The 22,468-nt window shown below is 48.6% G+C and overlaps 2 protein-coding genes across 3 annotated transcripts; one reads left to right on the top strand and one right to left on the bottom strand.

The window, feature by feature from the left end:
* Positions 1 to 766: 766 nt before the first annotated feature.
* Positions 767 to 10,344, top strand: LOC113954113 (solute carrier family 2, facilitated glucose transporter member 5-like). 2 transcript variants are annotated; one of them, XM_027658056.1, is made up of 13 exons: positions 767 to 1,289; positions 1,652 to 1,951; positions 3,112 to 3,210; positions 3,589 to 3,749; positions 4,204 to 4,328; positions 6,378 to 6,530; positions 6,614 to 6,739; positions 6,994 to 7,181; positions 7,587 to 7,697; positions 7,993 to 8,094; positions 8,432 to 8,507; positions 8,908 to 9,035; positions 9,690 to 10,344. In XM_027658056.1, exons 2-13 carry the CDS (start codon positions 1,895 to 1,897, stop codon positions 9,921 to 9,923), a joined length of 1,560 nt encoding a protein of 519 aa, XP_027513857.1. In that variant the 5' UTR covers positions 767 to 1,289; positions 1,652 to 1,894; the 3' UTR covers positions 9,924 to 10,344. The 2 variants fall into 2 exon arrangements, with proteins under 2 accessions (XP_027513857.1, XP_027513859.1); XM_027658058.1 differs by lacking the exon at positions 767 to 1,289 and having other exon boundaries at positions 1,457 to 1,951.
* A 312-nt stretch (positions 10,345 to 10,656) lies between these two features.
* On the bottom strand, positions 10,657 to 20,716 carry CA6 (carbonic anhydrase 6). Its single transcript, XM_027658055.1, has 10 exons — positions 20,331 to 20,716; positions 19,224 to 19,316; positions 18,066 to 18,248; positions 15,489 to 15,637; positions 14,993 to 15,088; positions 14,406 to 14,472; positions 13,712 to 13,869; positions 12,713 to 12,836; positions 12,138 to 12,236; positions 10,657 to 11,609 (listed from the first exon to the last, which is right to left on the bottom strand). Exons 2-10 carry the CDS (start codon positions 19,300 to 19,302, stop codon positions 10,996 to 10,998), a joined length of 1,569 nt encoding a protein of 522 aa, XP_027513856.1. The 5' UTR covers positions 19,303 to 19,316; positions 20,331 to 20,716; the 3' UTR covers positions 10,657 to 10,995.
* Positions 20,717 to 22,468: the final 1,752 nt, after the last annotated feature.

Below are 22,468 nucleotides of genomic sequence, written 5' to 3'. Positions count from 1 at the left end.
GCAAGGGCAGAGGAGATCCAGAGTAGAGGTCATGTCTTCAGGCAAACACTCTCTGGGGTGAAGGGCAGATGTAAGGAGCACAACGTGTGCAGAAGCTGAAACTGTAAAATGCTTGTAAAATTGGCTCTTTGCTTCTTCCTGGCTCTGTCCTGTGCCCAAGTCCATCAGGATCTCAAGTGCTGAAGGTGTTACACCCCTGCAATTGCTTTGAAAGTTCATCCATCACCCTGTCTCCCTTCATGAATCTCTTCCAAGGTCATCCCGGCGCCAGTTACCACCTTAGGGGTGTTGTCAGATTCCTGCTGTGTTTGGTAAATCTTCAAACTGTTTTGCTGCCCTAAGGAAATATTTACTCTGAGGGAGGATTTCTGATGACAAACCTGCATGTTTTCTTTAATTTCTGTATGTGTCAAGATTATTTCTTCAGGAAAGGAATTTAAAGACCACGATAGAGAATTCTCCTCCCTTATAATAATTACATCAGAGCAGTTGTCATTCCTCCAAGAGCTCCCAGCAAAATTAGGCTGTCTTTAAAGAACAGTAATTCTATGAAAGAAAATTGTCCTTTTCTGCAGTTTTCCCACCCCTGGGGCAGAATTTTCCCTCTTGGCTAAAGATCTGTGAAGGGTGAGAACACCACCAGTTGCTGAGTGAGCTGTGACCTCAGCAGCTGTGACACAGGAGGGTTCTTAAGGTGTGACCCACCATCAGATATCTCGGAGAGCTGTGTCCTTAATGTTATTCACTTATAACAAATGCAATAAAAGAGGAATTCCAAGAAGTGTGGGGTATAAGTTCCACTACTCTAAAAGTAGCAGGGCTCTGTCCCTTCTACCTGGAGGAAGGGAGGCTGCAGCAGTTAAAGAACACATATACAGGACACGTGGAAAAAGAGCTGGTGCTCAAGCCAGCCAGTTAAAGAACACATGTAGGACACGTGGAAATGAGCTGTTGCTCAAGAGGACGTGTTTTTTTGAGCTGACTGTTAAAGATAGATTGACTAATAAAGAGGAGGCTGGTTTTTCTCCAGCTGCTGGAGATATCTGTGAACTTTGCATTTCTCTGCTAAACTCTATAAATTGTAGTCGACTATTAACCAAGTGCTGGACTGTTCAGAGCAGTCCCGTAAGGCAGGAGGCTCATACCAAGCCAGCAGCACGTGGTGCCACCTTTTGCATGCAGAGGGAAAGGAACATAAAGTGCTGGTGGAAAAACCTTGTGTGCTGTGGAAACCACAGCCCTGAGAGGATGAACCTGCCCTCTGTGAACCGCAGAAGTGCCTGAGCAAGGTAGGACAAGGAGCAGCGTTTGGGGCCAAGGGCAGGTGCGGTTTGTGGCTGCAGGGGGGGTTAATGCGGTTCACTTGTATTGCTGTGGCAGATGGCAAACACCCTCTCTAATGCCGGGGCCCCTCCCGCAGAATGCCCTGCTTTTCCCGGAATTCCACAGTTGCTGGGCAGCGTCTCCAGCTGCGCCATCCACAGCTGTCCATGGGCTGCAGGGGGGAAGGAGCAGCGGCTCTGTGCTATAGATTCACCTCGTCCATGTCTATGAACCGGCTCATTTAGCAACTTTTGCAATAAATCAGCCCCTTCCCGCTGCAGATGAGCCTGTTTCCCCCGTTAACTGGCAGCACCTCTGTTTGAAACAGGATCTGGTGACACAAATCTGCCCCCGCGGCGACAGGCTCGAGCAAGGAAAAGAAACGTTCAGGAAGGGAATGATCAGGCAACAAGGACTTACTCCAGCTGGTAGAGCCTGTCGTTGATCGGATGTGTTTGGAAGAGTCACAGAGGGGGATTTTCTGCGTGGGGCGTTTCCATCCCCTGCCTTGGCTGTTCCATCTGTAAAAACCTGCACTCCAAAAACTGCATCTGGGATTCAAACACCAAAAATGAAGCTGAAAGGAGGGGAGCAGGAGAGCTCAGACAGAAGTGAAGGTGCAAAGGGGGTGAGTATGTTGACTCCCTTCTTCCAGCTTGAGCCTCCCAGAGAGACACAGAACGAGCTCTTGGAAATCTCTGGATGCCTGTAGGGAAAGGAGAAGGGCTGGCACGTCCACAGGGAGGGCAGAGATGAGTATTTCTTGAGCCCTGTTTATGTCTGTCTGCAGTGCAGGGTTGCACTGAGTGCTGTGATTTTCTGTCTGTCTGCAGCTCACCCACCCTGTAACTTCTGTGTGACTTCCCCCTTCTGTGTGTGAGTTTTCTGTCGTATTGTCTAATCAGTTTTAGGCTACAGTGTTAGTTTTCTGGGTGGGGCTGCCTTTTACAGCAGCGTTTGGTGTAGTCTTGCGCAACACAAGGCTCGCGTGTGCCAGAGGGTTTTCCTAAAATGACTTTATTGCTGTAGCAGCAATGAGATGCATTAGCGAGCTATAAAAACCAACCAGACAAAAACCCAACAACCCAGCTCTGTCAACACAGCCCGGGGGCTGAACAGCAACTAAACTGTTGTGAAAGGCAAGTTGTTTGGAGCCCTGAGCACTGTGTACCCACAAACATGGTGTTAGATCCCGCTCCAGATGGCAATTCCACTCGCCTCTTTAACTGCAAAGTGCAGCTCTTGTACCCCACAACCAAGCCCTCGCTGAGCTACTCAGATAAGTTCTAATTGGCTTCAGTGACAATCAATTAGATCCGTGAAAAGCTTGGTCCCAAAATGTGGGAGGCAGAAAAAATTAAGAGGAAAGGGATTTTGCCACCTGATGCAAAATCGCTTCTTTTTAAAGCTTTCCTGTGCCAATATCCTGTGTTATTTCCTTACCCAATTTGCATGTGGGAAAAAGAATAATTGCTTACAACCTTTTTTTCCCTGTGGGGTGGTATTTTAAGGATGATAGCTTCAAAAAAAAATTTAATCATCCAAATGATTCATCAATACCAGCAAAGCACAGAGTGAATTACTGTAATGACTATGTGCAAATCAAGTAGAACAAAATGAGTCGTAATGAAAACAACCCGTTGGGCTTTCATATGCAGTAAAATTAAGGGAAAAAACACAGAAAACCAACGCTTGATGTAATTCTTTATTTTTACTGAATGTCATTAATGCCTAAGAACCAGACCTGCTTCTAAAGCGGTGTTTGTTTGTTTTCTTTCCCCTCTACAGAAAATGACAATTTCCCTTGCCCTGGTGGCTCTGATATCTGCCTTTGGATCTTCTTTCCAGTATGGCTACAACGTGTCTGTGATCAACTCTCCAGCCCCGGTAGGTCCAGCTGTGGAGTGGCCCATGACTTAGGAGTGGGTTTGCAAACACTTAGGAGCAGGTTTACAAACCCAACAAGTGTAACAGTTCATTATAGGGGTTTGTGGGGAAGTGCTTGTACTCTCCTTGTGCTCAGGAGAGATGGACTGTGAGAATTGCCTCCCCCTCTGGGAACCAGGCACATCCTGTAAGTCAGGATAACTTGCAGTAACAGTTATCTAGTCCAGGCTTCTCTATCCCTCTCTTGTATTTGTTTTCCCACTCACCCACTCTTTTTCAAGACATTAGTTTAAAGTTTTATGGCATTTGTTGTTGTTTGGCTTTTACGGCACCAAAACTGTCCTGACTGTGCTAAACGTGCTCTGTGTTTCATTCCAGTACATGCAAGACTTTTACAACCAAACCTACTTGGACAGGACTGGGAAACCCATGAACAGTGCCTTCCAGACACTGCTCTGGTCTCTTACTGTGTCCATGTTCCCTCTGGGTGGCTTTTTTGGGTCCCTGCTGGTGTATCCTATGGTCAACAATTGTGGCAGGTACGTGACAGCCGTGTCTGAGATCCCTCACCCCAGGGCTCAGATAAGACTTGTCTCACTGGTCACTCCAGCTGGGAGGATGAATTTCCCACACACACCTTGGCAGTAAAGCACTTGGGATGAGGATGAGTTGCTGGGCTCAGCTACACGTGTTGTCAGGAATTTATGTGGTTTCAGGATGGCCAAGGCCAGGCTGTGTGCTGGGCACTGAGCCAGCCAGAGAGCACTGGTGGAAGTGCTGGGCTGAGATCAGGCCCAGCTCCTGCTGCTCAGGGTTCCTGAGAAGCTTCAGTTCTTTCTGGAAGCCTTCATTCCCTGCAGGAAAAATGGGACAATTGGCACTTTCTCTTTGATCAGTCTTTGAGATGATGAGTCATTGGGGTTTGGGACAGCATCCCACCCCGGGGGCCTTAGAAAAACCAAGCTGAACGTCTCCTTTCCTGTTACTTTGCAGAAAGGGCACTTTGCTGATAAATAACCTCTTCTCCATCTCTGCTGCAATCCTCATGGGGACCTCAGAGCTAGCAAAAACCTTTGAAGCAATCATCGTTTCCCGTTTTATCATGGGAATATATGCTGGTAAGTGGATGGTAAAGGGAGAGCCATAAATATTTTCTTGGCTATGTAAGGGTGTTTTATTCTCTCAACAGATGCTCTCACATTTTAGCATCTGCATAACAATGCTGTGCTTTAGCACTGGTCAGCTGCATGTTATAGAAGTACTAATTATCTCTTGGAGATAAGGGCCCTGAGACTGGAATTTAAGATATATATAAAGGAGGTGTGTGCCTGCAGGTGAACCTCTCCTCTGCAATAAACATCTGCTAGGCACTGCAGCTCCCCCAGCCAGGAAACCTGCTGCTGATAATCTCTTTCCCCAGAGGACTTAAAGCAGGTAGTCTATCTCTTTTTTTCCTTTTTAACATAATCAGAATAATCCATTAAAGTCGTTGGAGTCAGTGCCAGATCCAATAATCCAGTCCTGGAACTGACTGTTCTTCCTGCAGGAGGAAAGAACTGTTAAAAGGGAGAAAAAAGAGCTCAGAGACACAGGATTTACTGCAAAGATAGTGGGAAGCCAAGGATATAAGTTATTGCTGGTGTAAATGGCTTTTTTAGAGCTGCAGAAACAGGGAACAAACAGAACCCCAGAATTCTGGGTACCCTGTGCAGTGTTGGGCAGAGCCAGGTCTGTAAAGGTCCTGAGAGCATTTAGGCTCAATTAATTGGCTTTGGGCTGGCGAGGCTCATGTGCTCCACGGTTTATTAATGAGTTGGGATATCCTGTAAGGACAAATTTCCTGCCTTAGCTCAGTGACTGTAATTGCTGCACATTACAGATCAAGTTGCTTTCCTCGGGGCAGTTTCTTGTTTTCCAGTTTTATCTACTCCAGTGGTTTTATTTTGGCTTTTGACTCGTCTAAACCTGGCAGCTGCTCTTAGCACTGGAGCTCGGAATAAACGCGGAGGGACCTGTTCAGTGTGATCCCTCTTTCCAGTTATTTATAACCCACAAAGGAATCTGGACTGGCTGTCCTGACTTTGCAGTTTGACCTCGCTAGAACTGTGGGTGTTTTTCCTGGGGAGGGAAGCTGCTGAGCCCAGCCAGGCTGCCTTGGGATCTGGGAGGATCCAAGTGTCACTCTCCAGGAGGATCCAAATGTCACCCTCCAGCACTGGTGACACTTGTTTCCATGCCTTTTTAGCTTTCATATATCAGCTTGATCACCTCTGTAACCCCGAGCTCCTGAAGCTCAGGACCTCTAGAAATGTCAGATAAGAGCCTCATGTGGTCATTTGACTCCAGGAGTTTGGGTTTTGCGTGCCAGGATTTACAGCATAAGCAGGGAGCTGGCAGCTCGCTGGGGTTACTGTGGGTAGGCATGTCATGTTCCTCGAAATAACCCATGCCCTTGGTGTCCTGATTGGATTAGAAATCCCTGTTCCAGCATTCCAGTTGCAAGACATCTCAGACCAGAAAGCTCTCTGCAAAGTGTTACTGAGCAGCGAGTTTTTAAGAGCCAACACGAAGTCATTTCCTTCCACCCTCACATCAGCTTGATTGGATACTGATTTCTTTTCTTGTTTTAGTGGAAGTAAAAGTTCCTCCCTTACACAATTTTCTTCTGTGTGTCTTGTGCTGAAGTAGCTGCTGGGAGAAAGCTGCTTTTAGGAAGATGAACACAGAGCCTTCAATCATCTGCTGGCTCTGTGGCCAAGACAGGCTCCTGCTCACCCTGTGACTCCTCAAATGCTTTGCAGCTGAGCAGTTGATAACCTCGACGCTCAGAGCACCAGCAGATGGGCAGGTTGCACTCCAGGGCCAGAGCTTCTGAGGGCAGCAGCTGCAGGGATGGATGTTGTACCTCTCCACATACTGAATGACCCAGTGCCACGTGGTTTTTGTCCCCTCTTCCACTGAGAGCGAGGAAAACACGCACAGCCTATTCACTGGCCAGAAGGTGACATCAAATCTCCAGCTGGAGCAGAAGGGTTTGAGTGTGGAGTTCCTGCGTGTGCTGTGGTTCATCAGGAATCTCTTTTGCCCCCCACAGGAAAACAGCATCTCGCTGGAGATTGTGAGTGTGCTGACACCAGGCATGGCTAACACTGTTCTCTCGCTACCAGGTCTGGCTTCCAATGTGGTTCCCATGTTCCTTGGAGAAATGTCCCCCAGAAATCTCAGAGGTGCTATTGGGATAGTCCCACAGCTCTTCATCACCGTCGGGATCCTTGTAGCTCAGATCCTTGGTCTCAACAGCATCCTGGGGAATGTTGAAGGTAAAGCTCTGGCTGGGGACTTTGCTGTGGGCTCTGTAGGGGGAGGATTTCTCACTGTTGTTGTCCTGTCTCCATGGTTGCAGGCTGGCCTGTGCTGCTGGGGCTCACGGGGATCCCATCACTGATCCAGCTCCTTACACTGCCCTTTTTCCCTGAGAGTCCCAGGTACCTGCTGCTCCAAAAGGGCAACGAAGAGCAGGCACGACAAGGTACAGTGTCATCCTTTAATGGAAGGGGAGATGGAACTGGATGGATCTGACTGTGGGACACTGCTGATGGCAAAGCGTGAAATTCCTCACTGGTGGTGAAGGTGGAATTCTTGCAGCACTGCTCCTTCCTCTGCATGTGTGAATCCCCAGCTTCCCACCACGGAGGCACTGCTGCCCAGCATTACATTGTCTTGTTCTGTCTTGATTTGAAGCAGGAGAGCTCACTGTAAAACTCACTTTCCTCTCCCAACTAGCCCTGCAGAGGCTGAGAGGCTGCGATGACGTGGATGACGAGATAGAAGAAATGTTCCAAGAGGGCCAGTCAGAAAAGGAAGAAGGGCAGTTCTCTGTGCTCAGCCTGTGCACCTTCAGAGGCCTGAGGTGGCAGCTCATCTCCATCATCGTCATGATGATGGGCCAGCAGCTCTCTGGGGTCAATGGGGTGAGTGGGAAGAGGGAAAGGCAGTGGGGTGGAAAGGAAGGGATGGATGAGGTTGTTGATGCAGGGCAGTGCTGACACAGGAGATAAAATCCAGGACACAGGAGTAGCCCTTCATCCAGGACACTGGTTCATATTGTGGTGGGTTGACCCTGGCCAGTACCAAATTCAGCACAGACAGGTACAGAGTCAGGCTCATATACAGATGCAGGATCAAGCTGTCCTGTTAAGGATAATTTGGATGTTTTTAGAGTGCTTGGGCCCGGATCCAAACAACAATGTCTTCAGAAATAAAATAACTCAGTCCTCAGGCTTCGGTGCACCAGTGACAGGATGCAGAGCAGCCAAAATGGGATTCCCACGTTCTGCCCTTGGCCACATACAAACACAGCTGTGGTTTTGCTGCAGGTCTTCTACTACGCAGACAGAATCTTTGAGTCAGCAGGTGTGCAAAGCAGCAGCATCCAGTATGTCACTGTGTCCATAGGTGCCATCAACGTCGTCATGACTTTGCTTGCTGTGAGTTTCTGTTGGGGCTCTCTGAGCTCTGACTTGTCCAGTCTCCCCTGTCTGTGTCTGTTTAATTTATTTTCATCAAACCAGAGATCCCAGAACCATTTGGGTTGGAAGGGATCTAAAAGATCATCTCCTTCCAACCCTCTGCCGTGGGCAGGGAAACCTCTCACTAGAATGTTACTCACCCATGGGGTGAGGTGCTTTGCACAAGAGGTGTCCTGTGGTGTCCCTTGGGTGAAGGCACCTGGAATAAAAGACCCCAGGTGTTGGGTCTCTCACCCTCTCCTGTCTCTTTCAGGTTTTCATTGTGGAATCCCTGGGGAGGAGGATCCTTCTCCTCGCTGGCTTTTCGTTGTGCTGTGCTTCCTGTGCAGTGTTAACCTTGGCCCTCAACCTCCAGGTTTGTACAAATGGCTCAGGTGATCCTACCCAAGCATTTCTGGACTTCCCAGGGAGCAGGCCAGGGTTATATTTTGAAGTACCTCTTGAAAAGCTGTGATCCTGCTTGTCTGAATACTACTTGCAGCATGTCACCTTCCTAACACCCGTTGCATCCATTTGTTGGCAGCAACGATCATACCCAGGCTGTGATTTTGTGGCTAATTATGGACACATCTGGCATTGGAGGGTGACACTGGCTTTAGAGTGCCTTCAAATCTTATTACAAATAGTGCCTTGGATGTGTTGGTGGTGTTCACATAGGAACCACATCTAACCTGTGATTCAATCCTTCACAGACCACGGTGTCCTGGATGTCCTACCTCAGCATAGCCTGTGTCATTCTCTACATCATTGGGCATGCCATAGGACCCAGTAAGTATGCACAGCCTGGCCAGTCTGCTCCACAAGCTGGCTAAAGCCAAGTGTTATGTTCCATTTCAACCCAAAACCTTTGTGGAGCTCATCCATGGACACTGGATTTCATCTCTGTGTGGCCACGCACCACACAAGTCATTTAATTGCTCTGGGTTTTTGTTTGTTTGTTTACTTGGGGGGGGGGTTTAATTTAATCCTTATTTAATTTATTGAGTGCTCCTAAACACTTAGGAGTTAGAAACCATTGCCTGCCACTGAAGTGGCTGGAACATTTTTTTTTAACATTTCAACCGTTTGAACAAATGGTTGAAATGAAAAAAAAAACAAACCAGTGTAATCAAGAATTCAGAGTGGAGGAACTGCCCTCAGGATTTCCAAACGTCCAACTGCCTTCCAGGTCCAGTTCCCTCTGTCATGATCACTGAGATGTTCCTGCAGTCATCCCGGCCTGCAGCCTTCATGGTGGGAGGGTCTGTGCACTGGCTGAGCAACTTCACCGTGGGGCTCGTGTTCCTCTACATGGAGGTGAGATACAACCCCACAACAGGGCAAAACTTCAGCTTAAAATTAATCCCTTCACCCCTGTTTAATCCCAAAAGCTGTAAATGCCCCTGTTGGTTCCCAGTACCTGTATGTAGGATTATATGTTAAGGGCAAGAAACTGATGTTAATCAGCATTTTCTTATCACACCTGTCTGCTGCACAGGCTTTAAAAGAAAGCAGCTACTCTGCCAGGTGAATGTCTCATCCTGAACTCAGGAGCATGGAAAAGATGGCAAATTCCCCATCTTTCCCTGTGTTTCTCAGGGAGCCAATTTTAATTTTGATCTCTGGGTCCACAGTTCAAACTGATCCCCCAGTAGTGACCCACAAACTGCAGCAGGTGCTGACTTTAGCCTGTGCAAAGGGAGCTGGTGAGTTCACTTTGATTTAGTTTGATTTAGCCTGATTCACCCTCCTTTTCCACTAAATTCATGGTGTTTCCAATAAACCCATGGTGGTGGTATGAGAAGACAGAATCTAGAACCACCCTAACTTATAGTTGTTCAGCTTTAAAATACATGCACACCACTGTGGCTGCATTTTTTACAGCCAGTGCAGGGTGCACCATGTCCAAGCCATGTACCTGCCCACCTGGAATGTTTCCCTGATCCCTGCTCTCTCCTGTCCTTGCCCTAGGCTGGGCTGGGGCCCTACAGCTTCCTCATCTTCTGTGCCATCTGCCTGGCCACTGCACTTTACATCTTCTTCATCGTTCCCGAGACTAAGAACAAAACCTTCATGGAAATCAACAGGATCATGGCCAAGAGGAACAAAGTGGAGATTCAGGAAAACAAGGAAGAGCTGAAGGATTTCTGCGCTGTCCCGGGTGGGCTGCAAGAGAGGACGATGAGCTTTAGCAGTCAGCTGTGACACAGCCCAGTGTCTGGCCTGGCAGGGACATCCCTCAGGATCTGTTTAGTGGGAAAACAAATACATTGATTCATCACTTGATACTGCTCTGAGAATCACAGAATCCTTAAGGCTGGAGAAGACCTTTACCATCGAGTCCAAATGCAAACCTAATGCTGCCAGTTCCACCTCTTGTCACCAGGAAAGGACAATGTCCTCAGCCAGCCCAGTTCCTGTGACCAAGTGACCAATGTCCCTGATCTCCTGACTGACACACCTTTGGAGACACAAGCCAGCCCTTGTCTTGTCACAAGCCAGCACCACACTCCTCTGAGGAACTGTCACTCATGTATTTGAGGGTCTAGCATGGGGAAACTAAATTTAATTTGTTGTCTGAGGGTGCTGCCCTCTGTGTTGAAAAAAGCAGAATTGTTGAACAGCCTGGCATGGATTTGGTGGTGTTGATGGAGAGTCCTTCACATGGTTTACTTTAACCTTACAAAATTACTTTTATACCTGCCCTCAAATTTGTGATATATGTGTTGAAAAAGAAACTGTTTTCATGTTCTGTCTCTACATCCCTTACAGAAAAGAAGGCAAAGGGCTGTCCCTGGCCAGGGCACAAGGATTGCACAGGAGCTGCTTTACATCCCCTTTCCTCTGTGATATGTCTGCAGGGGAAGGGTGGTGAGTGGACAATGATAAACAGAAGGAAACACATGTGCAGGGAGGATGGTGAGAAAGCGAGACTGGGTGAAGGATGGGACAGAAATTTTATTTGAGAAAGTGGCTCCTGTAACCAAGGAGAGCAGGTCTTTGGCATGAAGGATCTAGGTAGGGGGATCTAAAATTCCTGTGAGGGGTGTGACAGCCCAAGGTGCTGGACTGTGCCTCAAGTTCTGCTGTTCTTTGCCTCTACCCCACTGATGGAGGCTTTGCTCTCTTGGACAGACACCCTGGAGCAGCAGCAGGGGCACGGTGAGCCCATACAAAGCAGAAGGAGAAAGAAGCCAGTAATCTCAATTCTTCTCAGTTCCCCCAGCAAGCAGTTCAGAATCTCCTGATGCCTTAATTAAAGAACCAGCAGCTGGGATCACTGGCAGCTGGTGTCAGCCTCCAGAACCACCCCCCCCAGGAGGGCCATGGGGGTTTGTCCCCAGGCTATGACATCCCCCTTCGGCTGCCCCGGTTTGCACAGCGCAAGCGCCCGAACCTCTGCAGGGCTGAGAACGTGGCTCCACAGGTTCACCTGAGCCAGCCACCCTGCAAAACCGTTGGAGAACGTCCCAAGGAGAGTGTCTCTGTCTTTTCCAAGGACAAGCATCCCTCCAGCCTGGCTCACATACCCCTTCTGGACGCTCACTGCTTTGCCGGCCGCTCCGTTGAGCCACAGGTTTGCCATTCCCGGCTGGGAGGCCCAGGCCAGGCAGTAGTGCAGCCAGTCCTGTGCCTTGTGGTGCAGGGGGAAGCTGATGGAATGGCCTCCTACCCACAGCCCCACCTCTGTGCCCACGGTCACCAGCAGCTCGTTGTCCCTCTCCCGTGTGGAGTAGGACAGGACGGTCTGGCTCCCGGGGTGCTGGGATCTGGCCCAAAAACACAAGGTGAAGGCTTGGAGGGACATGTCACGGAGGGGGTGGACATCCACAAAGCTCTCAATGTTTTCCACAGGGAAGTAGAAAGCTGGAAAAGTGCTGGGTTTAATACCTGAAAGAACCAAAAAGGCACCAGTTACGTTTCCTGCCGTGCCTATAAATAAGCCCAAATCCTGAAGAACTGCACCCATAGTCTGACCTGTCTTGAGCCACAGTTACTGGTGTGTGTTGTGCCCACAGGGAAGAGGCTTGAAACAATGAAAAACTGAGCTCCCTCACACAACTGTTTGGGAAAAGTGCTTTTTTCCCCCTCCTTCTTTCTCTTTTTCTCATACTGCATAAAATAGAGGTGACAATTATTTATCCTGGGGGAACTGTGAGCTTAAATGTTTCACTGCTTGTAAAAATGTGCTCGCATGTTGCAGGAGAAAGCTGCAGTTGCTGTGGGAGTATCTACATTAGGGCTGGCCACAACAATTCTTTAATTGAAGAATTTCCATCAGCAGGCCTAGATACGGGACAAAATTCTGCCTGCACGTGTCAGTACCAAACCTGGCAATGATTTAGGCCAACAAGGGCAGCAGGGCGTGGGCTCTTCACCTTCCCAAGGTAAGCTGGACCCCACAGCTGTGTGTTTTACCTGCTTGGCTCCCTCCATTCAGCAACTCTGTCTTCATGTCCTGGAGCTGCGTCTGGATTTGATCCAGCCTGAGGGTGAGTTCTTCTGGATGGCATTGTGCTAGAGCAATCAGACAGGTGAATTTACAGAAGGCCAGGACATCTACACTACATCTTCTATTAGATCTTCTACACTAGATCTTCTAGTTTGGGGGAAAACCTTTGTTTTGAAACGCAGCATCTCTCCTCCCTGTGGTGCCCGGCTGCTCAAACACCTCACCCAGACACACCTGAGCTGAGGACCCTCCTGTGGTGCCACGTAGCACCAGTTACCCTGGAGATGTGGGTGACAGTCAAAAAACTGCCCCAAACTGTCAAAATACAGGCTGGCACACACCCTGCAGCCACCACTGCACCTTTAGAAGCCAAGTGTGTTGGCAGGGAAAGAGGAGGCGTGTGGGACATCACCCGCGCAGGGACGCTGCTGCTCCTGGGAGAGCTGATCTCCAGCACATCTGAACTCGCAGCTGAACACCTTCCACGCAGGTTTCTCACCCCTCCCCAGGTAAGCCCAAGTCCTGCCTGCTGAGCCCTTACCTTGGGGGGGTCTGGCTCTGAAGGAGGACTCCACCACCCTCCCGTGGAGGGGCTGGGCGTGCCGGTAGTCGTTGCGCAGGGTCCTGTTCTCCCAGTCCAGCAAGGTGTTCTCCAGGAGGCTGATCTGGCAGGAGTACAGGGCATCTTTAGAAGGGCAGTGGGAACAACTGTTGTGCCCAAAAAGCGCAGGGAAATCCCTGCAGCTCGGGATTAAACCCAACAGCTCGTTCCAGAGGCATCCTCAGGGGTCTCTCGCTGGGGCTGGGCGTTAGCAAGGGAAAGGAACATGAGGGCTCTTATCAGCTAATTCCTGATAAAGGTATTTTGCCTGAGGGAAGTTCTGAACATCTGATGGTAATGCATGCATGGAAATTTTGCTGCTGTGCTGTAGCTTTCTCAGGAGTGCCTTCCAGCCTTCCCCCCTGCCAGACAGAGTATTTCTTTTCCAAAGGGAACACAGTGATCCTCCACTGCTGTAGTCCCAGTTTTATCTCCTAGAAAGAAATGTTTCTGATGCTCCTTTATTAGCTTAAAAGCATTACTTTCAATGTTAGTCTAGGCAAGGAAAAACTCTGAAATACTGTATAAAAATGTGGCAACTATTCTGTAATTATTTTAATGTTATGAATGGCTCTTTTATGGTAGTTTTGGGTTTTTTGGGGGGGACTCTCTTACAGTAGTTTTTGCCTTGTTGATTCTGGCTGGTCTTTTCCTTTTTATAGTGCTTCAGGGTGAGCTTAGCAGAGCAGAGAGCTTTGTTATCAGTTAGCTGACCTCAGGTAACCTGCTGCTCTACAGCACCTGACCCTTGGTGTGATGTGGCACCACAGTGTCATCACAGCCACCTGTAATTCCAGTTGCTTAGGAATCTATCCCAAAAGCTCTGTAGGAGAGATGCCACGTTATCTCATCTGTCAGGCTGTTCCCAAAATCACTGGAGGACAGAAAAGGAAAGGTGAAGCACGGAGGAAAGAGCAGCTGATGAGAGCTACCACTTACCTGTGTGTGTGACAGGACAATTGGGGAGTGGAAGATGGTCCAGATCACACTCTCAGAGCAAGGTGGGGTTGTCAGGGAGCCCTGGTACCTGTAGAAGTGTGAGAGGTTGTCTGGCAGCATGGCTTGGACATCCAGAGAACTCAGCTTTGTGGATTGACCTCAAAAGGGAGCAGAGAGGCAACATCAGCAATTAATGGGGAGTGAGGAGAGAGGTGGAAGCTCTGTTAGAGCCGGGGTTGGCAAATCCCTCTGCCCAGAGCACTGGTTTATCAGGCCTTTGGCAGGATGGATGGAGATGGAGAGAAATGAGTGGCCCTTCCAGTGGGTCTGTGGGTTGTCATTTGGAGGGACCTGGTCCTGAGGGTGGGGGGCACCTGCACCCCAGTGCTCTGCCAGTACCTGCTGGTCCTCCCAGGAGGCAGAGAGTCTCAGTGGGTGTACAGACAGCAGGGAGCTGGTGTTTGGTGCTGCAGACCTACCAGGAGTCTATTTATTGCTGCCTTGAGCACCTTCCCCCCCACCCTTCTGCTGTTGGAGCCATGTGGGCAGGGATGGTGTGGAGCTGGGCATGGCTGAGGATGCTCAGCCATGGAACTGCCAGCAAAGCAGCAGGGAGAGGTCTGTCCCCAGACCCAGTACCCATGTACAGGCTTTGAGAATATCAGGGGTGGAGAAAGGCATTCCCAGGTCTTACCTGCAAACCTGATTCTTGCCAGTTTGGAGATGAATTCACTGTAGTAGGTGTTCTCAAAGTGCCCATCCTAAACACAGCACAGAAACCTTGATCAAAAGCTTTGTGACCTGCCTGTCCTTCTGCTCTGCTAATCAGCTGGGGGGACTAATTGATGAACTGGGGGATAAAGAGAACAGATGCTATCACAGATCTGATGGGCTGGACAATGCTGGCCATGACTAGGTGTGTACACAGAGATCTCAGGTAGAATAGGGAACTGTAAGGGTCCTTTTTCACCACTTTTAAATCCACACAAAGTCAAGTGTTCCCATTTGCAAAGCAGAGCAAGGCCTGATGCACAGCAGCTCCCACACCTGATATTCCATCTGCACTGCTTATGGGGCAAACTTTCCTGGGGCTCCCAAAATGTATGGGCTGGTGTTGTGTGAACCCCAGATGGCCTCAGGGATAACAGTCCTGCTGCAGCACAGCTCCCTAAACTGGTGGCAGACACCATCTCTTAGGACAGATGTACAAACCCAGCACAGGCTGCTTGTGTCTGGACTGAGATTTTAGCACAGGCACTGATCCCTGGGCATCAAACCTACCTCGTAGAGGAAGGCCAGCACAGCCAGCCCATTGGGTTTGTCCTTGGCTTCTTCGAAGCTTGAGTAGTCAGCAGAGTTGTAATGGACAATGTGCAGCTGCCAGGAGAGAGACAAGGTCATTCAGCAACAAGTGATGAGTGGCTTCCTGGGTGCTGCCCAGGGCAGACTGCAGGGAGAGCCACCATCCCAATTCCTGCTGCTTGTGCCTCACAGTATGGCCAAGAAGACCTTTGATTTAATAGGTCTGTGATGAATGTGGGGGGAAATCTCCATGTTAGAAGGACATCAGTGCTCTTGCAATGGCTTTTCTCACAGTCCTGTGCCGGCACCGTCGGGCTCAGCCCTTGCACTGCACCAACCACCTGCACTCCTGGGAGCCCTGTCCTTGCCCCTGGCCTCTGCATTGCTTCCTGCAGGCTCTGTGGGCTGCAGCTCCCAGTTTCCCAGCTGGCAGAGGTGCAGTGCCCCCTCCCTGCAGCCCACCCTGCTCACGTACCTCCGCAAAGTACCTCAGCCCGTCTATGGTGTGCTCGGAGCCACTGGTCTCCAGGTCCAGGCCACCCCAGTGCAGGTGCATCTGGACAGCAGTGTAGAGGCCTGGGAGCCCTCTGGAGATGTTCATGGTGGGTGGCAAATCGATCTGAACTGGAAAAAAATACCCCTGCCAAGATTGGAGACAGCGCTGGGTGCAGCCAACCCGTTCCTGTGGATCCCCTCACGGTGCCTGCTGCTCCCTCTGGAACGAGCAGGGACATCTCGGGAACCGACCCCAGCGTGGAAGGGAAAACACTGAGCCTAAAGCTGGATGTGCTTAAAATCCTTCCTGACCTCAGGCTTGTGCCCCACAGCTCCCACCAGGGGCAGTAGCTGTGCCTGCAAACTCTTCCTCAGTCTGAGCAGCTCCGGGTTTGTCATTAGGCGCTAATTAAAGTGCTTTAGTGATCAACTCTTGCACAGCACATCGCTTCTTGCCGGGCTCTGCAGAAATTTAACTACTTCCTTTCCCAGGAAGAAAAGGGGAATATAGAAATCAACGAAGTGATTGGCCTCATCTAACCTGTTGTCTTTATTCCCAGTGTTCTGGACTCTGCATTTTCTAGGAACAGGCATACTGGGAGGAGCCCTGTATGTTTGAAAAGGCTGCTTATTTCTTGAAGGATTTGTGGAGACAAATCTCTTTCCTTCTCCTTACCAAGGAGTACTCACAAAGAAGCTACGAACCATTTGTCTTCCTGCTAATTCACTGCCACAAATCATGTCTCATGTTAATAAATATGCCAAATCTAGGAGTGAAAATGGAGATTTGCCTCATCTAAATAAAAGCCCACAGCGTGTCATAAAAACTGGCAACTATCCTTTCAAAATGCAGCATGCCATATTACTCAGTAGTCATAGTTTGGGTTTCTGAGAAGTTTCTTTTGTTTGGGAGCTGTTTACAGATGGACAAGATGAAAATGTGTTTCCTTGTAATATCCCAAAGGGTCTAGAGTGGAGGGGGGGGAAAAAATCTACCTTTTTTCGTGAGATCTCTGCTGCCTGCCTTCCATAATGAGGGTTATTTACATCAAGTACCTCACTGGGATTTCTACTTTCCAGAGCTGTGCTTGCCCTCACTACCTGCTAGATGACCAGTCCTCTCTAAAACAAAAAGAGAGGTCCAAATGCAAAAGGTTTCATTAACCCAAGGTTATCTGTGTGTGTCTGCACACAGAGTCTGCACTACTGCAAACAGGCTTTATCAGGTGGGATTTAGCCTGATAATAATAGAGCTACAGAGAAAATATATCTGGTTTCTTAGGTGAGACATTAGGGTTTGGCTCCTGAGAGCCTGTAAGGAGAGTCCTGCTGATAAATCCATCTTTCAGATCTGCTGAGTGTTTTCCCTGAGGGATTCTGCTGCCCTGTCCCCTCTCACTGAAGCCAGTAGAAAATCCCAGCCTGACTCACAGGAGCTGTGAATGGGCTCAGCCGTTTGTCCCTGTGCTTTAGGAAACTGCCCTGCACCGGAAAATCATTGTTGGGAAGTTAACAAAAGAACAGGCAGACACACACGTGCAGTCAGAAAAGCTAAACCTGCAAGAATTAATGTCTAGGCAGGCAGGGCAGCAGTGCTGACACGAGCTGAACACCGAGTTTGTGTGGGGGCCACAAACAGGAGGCACAATTTTCAGACACAGAATCTTCCTCTGAAGGCACTTTGTCTCTCATCACTTCATCTCCTTGCTCTCACACCATATTTCCCCTCTCTCTGTCACAGAGAGGAAGAAAGGACTGTCGTGCAGGATTAAAGAGCTCAGTTTTATGTCCTGAGCGCCTCCCCAAAACCACTTGTTCTCTCCCCACTGCAGCCATCAGAAAATCCACTCATTGCTCATCTGTGGTCCAAAAGCATTATCCCAACAGTACCATCTGATGAATTATTTAGGCAATGAATTACAGATTGCAGCAGGATAGTCTGGGATCTCCTAAATTACAAGCCTTGCCCTGACACTGTGTGGCCAAAGGCCAAGGTTTAACCTGTGCTGTGCTTCATTTTCCCTTCCTGAGACCCAAGACACCCATCCTCTGGCTGTGAGGGAGGGATCCTCTGTGTTGTACTTTGTGTGACCTTCATCTAAATGAACAAGATGCAAAGGTTTCCATTCCTGTCACTTCTTACTAATGCACAGGGCCAAAAGATGCATTTTTTAATGCAGAGAGGAGTCAGTATGCCCCAAATACCACACACTGCTGGAGTCCTGTTGTCTTGTAGCACGTTAAAAGAAAGGGTCAATCTAGAATGCTCTGGCTGCCTTTTATCCCCTTTTCAGGTCTGACAGAGAAAATATCTTGCAGAAACCTAACTGCCCTTTATTTGTCTGGTTTATATATGTATTTCTGGAGAGCTTTCCTGGGTGATTAGGGGGAAAACAGCAAAACTAGGGGAGGGGAACCAAGTGAGATGGCAAAGTAAGGTGAGTTAAAAAAAAAATCCAAATAAAAATAGGGCATTGTCTGTGAATAGCATTTCCATCAGTTAAAATGAGAAGTGTTCCTGAGCACTGCCATGAGCCTGACACCCCCCCAGCCTTACCAGAGTGACCGTTGTTGGTCATCTTGAAATCCCCCTGCAAAGGCCCATCGTAACCGTTCAGCTCCAGCTCCAGCAGCAGGGGGTTGTACCTCACTTTTTTCCTCTGGATGTCAACTGGAGATTGGCTCTTGCCAGCACAGTCTGGAAAGTGCTTCCCCCAGTGCTCTTCATCCAGCTCTCCTTCTGTGAGGAGGGGAAGCAAGGTGAGGTTACAGAGGTGTGGTGAGGAGTGCTGTTAGTCGGAAGTAGGAGAACTCCCCTCCTTTGCCAGCAGGAAATGTTGATCTCATTACTGTAACACTAGGAGCTGCAGCAGTAAAAGGTTGCTTTGCCTTCCCTAGAGCGAAAATACACATTATTCTGTCTGCAGGACAACTGTGCTGCAAAGTAAGAAACCTGCATTGCAGCAGCAGCTTAATGATGGCTGGAGACTGAGCCTCCACCAAAAGGGGAGCAGTGTTTGTATGGAAATGGGGGTTTAAATGGGGCTCAACTGCCAAAGGTGTGGAATTCAGTTCTCAACCTGGTGGGAGTGAATAGGATCAGGGCAATAGGCAGGAAGACTCTACTTGGGATCAGGAACTGGCAGCAATTTGCTATTTTTAACTGGGGAAAGACCAATTGCAATATTGCAACTATTCAACAACATCCTTTGTTTTAGCTTGATTACCAGCCCACCGAAGATCATAAAAGGATTAACATTTACTTCAGTGAGCCCTGCAATAAACTCCCTGAAACAAATGCAATTGTGAAAAAAAAATCACAAAAAACATAAATGCCCAAATAAGGACTTCTTAGTGCTCTGTACTGCCTGGAACGTGACAATAAAATAAGAAGTAGGCCGTATTTAAAGCTTTTCCTTCCAGGATCATCCAAAGGGCAGCTTTTCTTCTAACACAAGTAAAGACATCCTTCATTGTTTGAACCTCATTTTGCTGCCAACCCTGACAACGTGTCCTAACCACACAAAGGAGTAAAAAGGGGTGACATTGAAGAGAATCACTTTCAAGACACAGAGGCATCGATAAAGTGGAATAAATTAGCTGCTCTGTGTTCTTTTGCTGAGGGAGAGTCAAGCTGAGTGTTGCTTCTGCAGCACAAAAGGGAAGGGAGCATCTTCAGCAGCAGAGACCCCAAACCAGCCTCGTTTTTCATTACCTTTGTAAGTCCAGTGCACCAGGTGAGAGCAGCTCAGGGGCAGCAGGAGCAGGTGGAAGAAGGCAGCTCGGAGCCACATGTCCCTGGCTGTACCTGCAGCGACACCCAAGGTGGGGAGAGCTTTGAAAACCCTCAGGAGGCGAAAACACCCATTCACTGCAGGTCTGGCCTCTCCAACACCCTCCCTGCCCTTCTCCTCACCCAGCCAAAACAACAACAGCAAACAACACCACGGAGATAATATATTTGGACAGTCAGCTTTATTGACCCTCTTAACTAAGCTGTGCCTGCAAACAGGACAGGATCCCCCCCCACCCTTATGGCCAGCGCTGATCTGAGTCGCTGTCTGACCACTTTTCCTGTCCATTCATCCATGGGTTGAAAAGCTTTGTTGCAAGTATTGGTAAAACAGTGCTTTGTAAGCAAATATACCCAGCACAGACCCTCAAACGCTGTCCTGAGACAGCCAACTGTTTCCTCCTCACACAGAGGCAGAAGGCATTTAAGGGAGTGTTTGCAATCTTATTAGAAATCAAAACCGTAGACACTTAGCCCCTGTGAAAATCAGACTTTTGAGGTCAGGTTTAAAAGCACTCCACACCCCCAAGCCTTTAGAATTCAACTCATTTTGCTTTTGACACCTTCCCTCCTCACTGCACATCTAGTTTTGAATGGGAGGGATTTGCAACCTTTGAAAAATTCAGAGCTCTCAGAAAAAAAACAACAAACAGGTGTGATACAAGAGACTGAAACCCTGACTGCTTTCTAAAAACCATACAGGAATTCAAACAAAAACCAGCAGGTGACAGATGTCTAAATGCTCTCGTGGACTTCAGCAGCTGCTCTGTGCATCTTCAGACATTTGATTTCCTTAAAAACGTGTCCCAAGCAAACACCCGGTAAAAAAGTCACTTGGCAGAACTGGGGAACAGCCCATGGATCCTCCGCCTGCCTTTTTGTATCCTGTTACCAAGCAAATGCCATTCCCTCTGAAAAACCTTCTCTTCCCTCCAGGAATGACGTACCACCAACAGCCCTTCCTGCCCAGCAGTGCCCCCCAACAGAAGGGGAGCAGAAATCTCCTCCCTGCGGGGACGGAACTTTCACCTGGCACTGAGAAGAGCTACAGCTTCCCCCAAAGACAGGCAGCAACACCAAACATCTGGCAGGAGAGCAAACTCAGGTCAGTGCCACCTCAGCACTGCTGTTCACAACGTCCCTGCCACTTGCAATTATTTTCAGTGCCACTTGCAATAAGATTTGCAATTATTTTCAGGAACGAGGCGGGAGATTTTCAGGAGTAGGGGGATTTTCAGTCGGTCAGAGGCAGCAGCAGTGAGGGAATTCCAGGGCTGAGGGTGAGACTGAGCTGTACAGGGGGGATCCTGAGCTCAGAGGCAGCTGGGTGGCAGTTTGGGTGGCAGTTTGGGCAGGTAGGGCGCTGAGGTGCTGCAGTTGCTCAGCTGCTGGTTGTTACACTTGCTAAGAGAGCTCAGACGTGGTGCCTGCCCCCAGCATGGGGACAAGGCCTCTAAACTCATCCAAAAAGATGTGGTGACCCAAACAGAGCTCCTCCAAAAAAACCCCCCAAAAACATGCAAAAAACCCCGTGTAGCTGTCCAGGCTTGGGGCTGTAGGGACTGCCCGAGTTTCCCAGTGGGTTTATGAGAAATAAAAATATGGTTTTATAGGAGTATTGCGAAGTTGTAAGATATCCAAGTCCCAGATTGTCAGGGTCTTTTTCGGCCGGATAAGGGAAATATAAAAATTCCTAAAAATTAAAATCTTTCGGGGCCACGTGAGAATTTTGTGCACAGGGGTTTCTCTTCTCTCTTTGGGCTAAGAACAAAGGAAGATCCATCATTTTTGCCCAATGGCCAATTGGAAAGAAGGGAAAGCCCCTTTTTCAGAGAAAAGAAACCTTTTTAGGCAAAAATGAATATATTAAGTCCTAAGAGGGCATCCACAACTTCCCTGGGCAACCTGTGCCAGCACCTCACCACCCTCCCAGGACCAGCCACAGTTAAAGATCAAGGGAATCATCCATCCACCCCCCAACAAGGAGCAATTCAACAGTAAGAGCCACAGTGAGTTACAGATTGCACGGGAACTCAGATTTCCGGGATTAAGCTGAGCTGAAGGACAGAAGCAGGATTTTTATTCATCTTTGCAAGTGAATTGTCAGCGTTAAAAGGCCTTTCCTGGTCTGCTGGTTTGTGCAGTGCATGTTTAATCTTTGGGAACTGCTGTAATATTGAGTTGATTAACCAAATGTGGTTTTTTTCCCGTTCTCCTCTGAAGAAATCATTTATTCTGACAGTTGCACTGAACTGTGTAAGGACTAAACTAAGCAAACATGCCCTGCAATGCACTTCTTAATCCTTGTGTATCCAGTTGGGTAAATAGGCTTTGAAATTAGCTGAGGGAGAAATTTTGGGGGTTTATACCTCTTTACACTTCAGGATTCCACACAGCAGCAGAGGAGGGTGTGAAGAAGAGTCAAGCCCAGGAGGTCACCTCTGCACTGAAGCATCCCTCCTGTCACCTCCCTGTGTGCACCAGGAGGGTGGAAATGGATGGCACAGAGTGACAAGCTGTTTCCCTTGCCTGTGCTTTATTGATCAGCCAGCCCAGCCTGCACAAAGGATTTGGAATAAAGCCCATTAGGGAATGTACCGGTGCCAGGAAACTGGAGACGACAGTGAATTAATTTTTAATGGAGCTTTTGCAACGTTCGTGACATTTCACTTGACATCAGCAGGAGCTGTGGGTGCTCAGCACATCCTAAAACCACATCTCTGTTAGCTTGAGTTAGCTTCCAAATCCAACCTGCTTTGGAAGGCCAGGTTGGATGGGACCCTGAGAAACCTGGTCTAGTGGAAGGTGTCCTTGCCCATGGCAGGGGATTGGAATTGGGTGATCTTTAGGTCCCTTCCAACTCAAACCATTCCATGATCCTATGAAGGCACAGCAACCCTGGGAGAGGATTTGCTAAGGGCTCAAAGTATGAATTCGTTTTGGGGTTAGGACAGAGCAATGATTTTCATTAAGTTCTTCAAATATATTTGGATATTCAGCTTCTAAGTACAAGCTGAATATTATGGAAGTCCTTCCCCTGTATAAAGTATTGCACACATCATCCACTGCTTATTGGTTCTTGGAGGCTTTTTAGTGTGTGTGGAATTAAACCTGGCTGGGCTGAGGCTCTTTTGCTACCCCAAAATAATTGCTAGGGAGAAGTATGG

Source organism: Corapipo altera, unplaced genomic scaffold (assembly GCF_003945725.1).
Source record: "Corapipo altera isolate COAL_440 unplaced genomic scaffold, ASM394572v1 301, whole genome shotgun sequence".
Classification (NCBI taxonomy): domain Eukaryota; kingdom Metazoa; phylum Chordata; class Aves; order Passeriformes; family Pipridae; genus Corapipo; species Corapipo altera.
The sequence above is the reverse complement of the archived record's forward strand: the minus strand, read 5'-3'. Positions and strand labels throughout refer to the sequence as shown.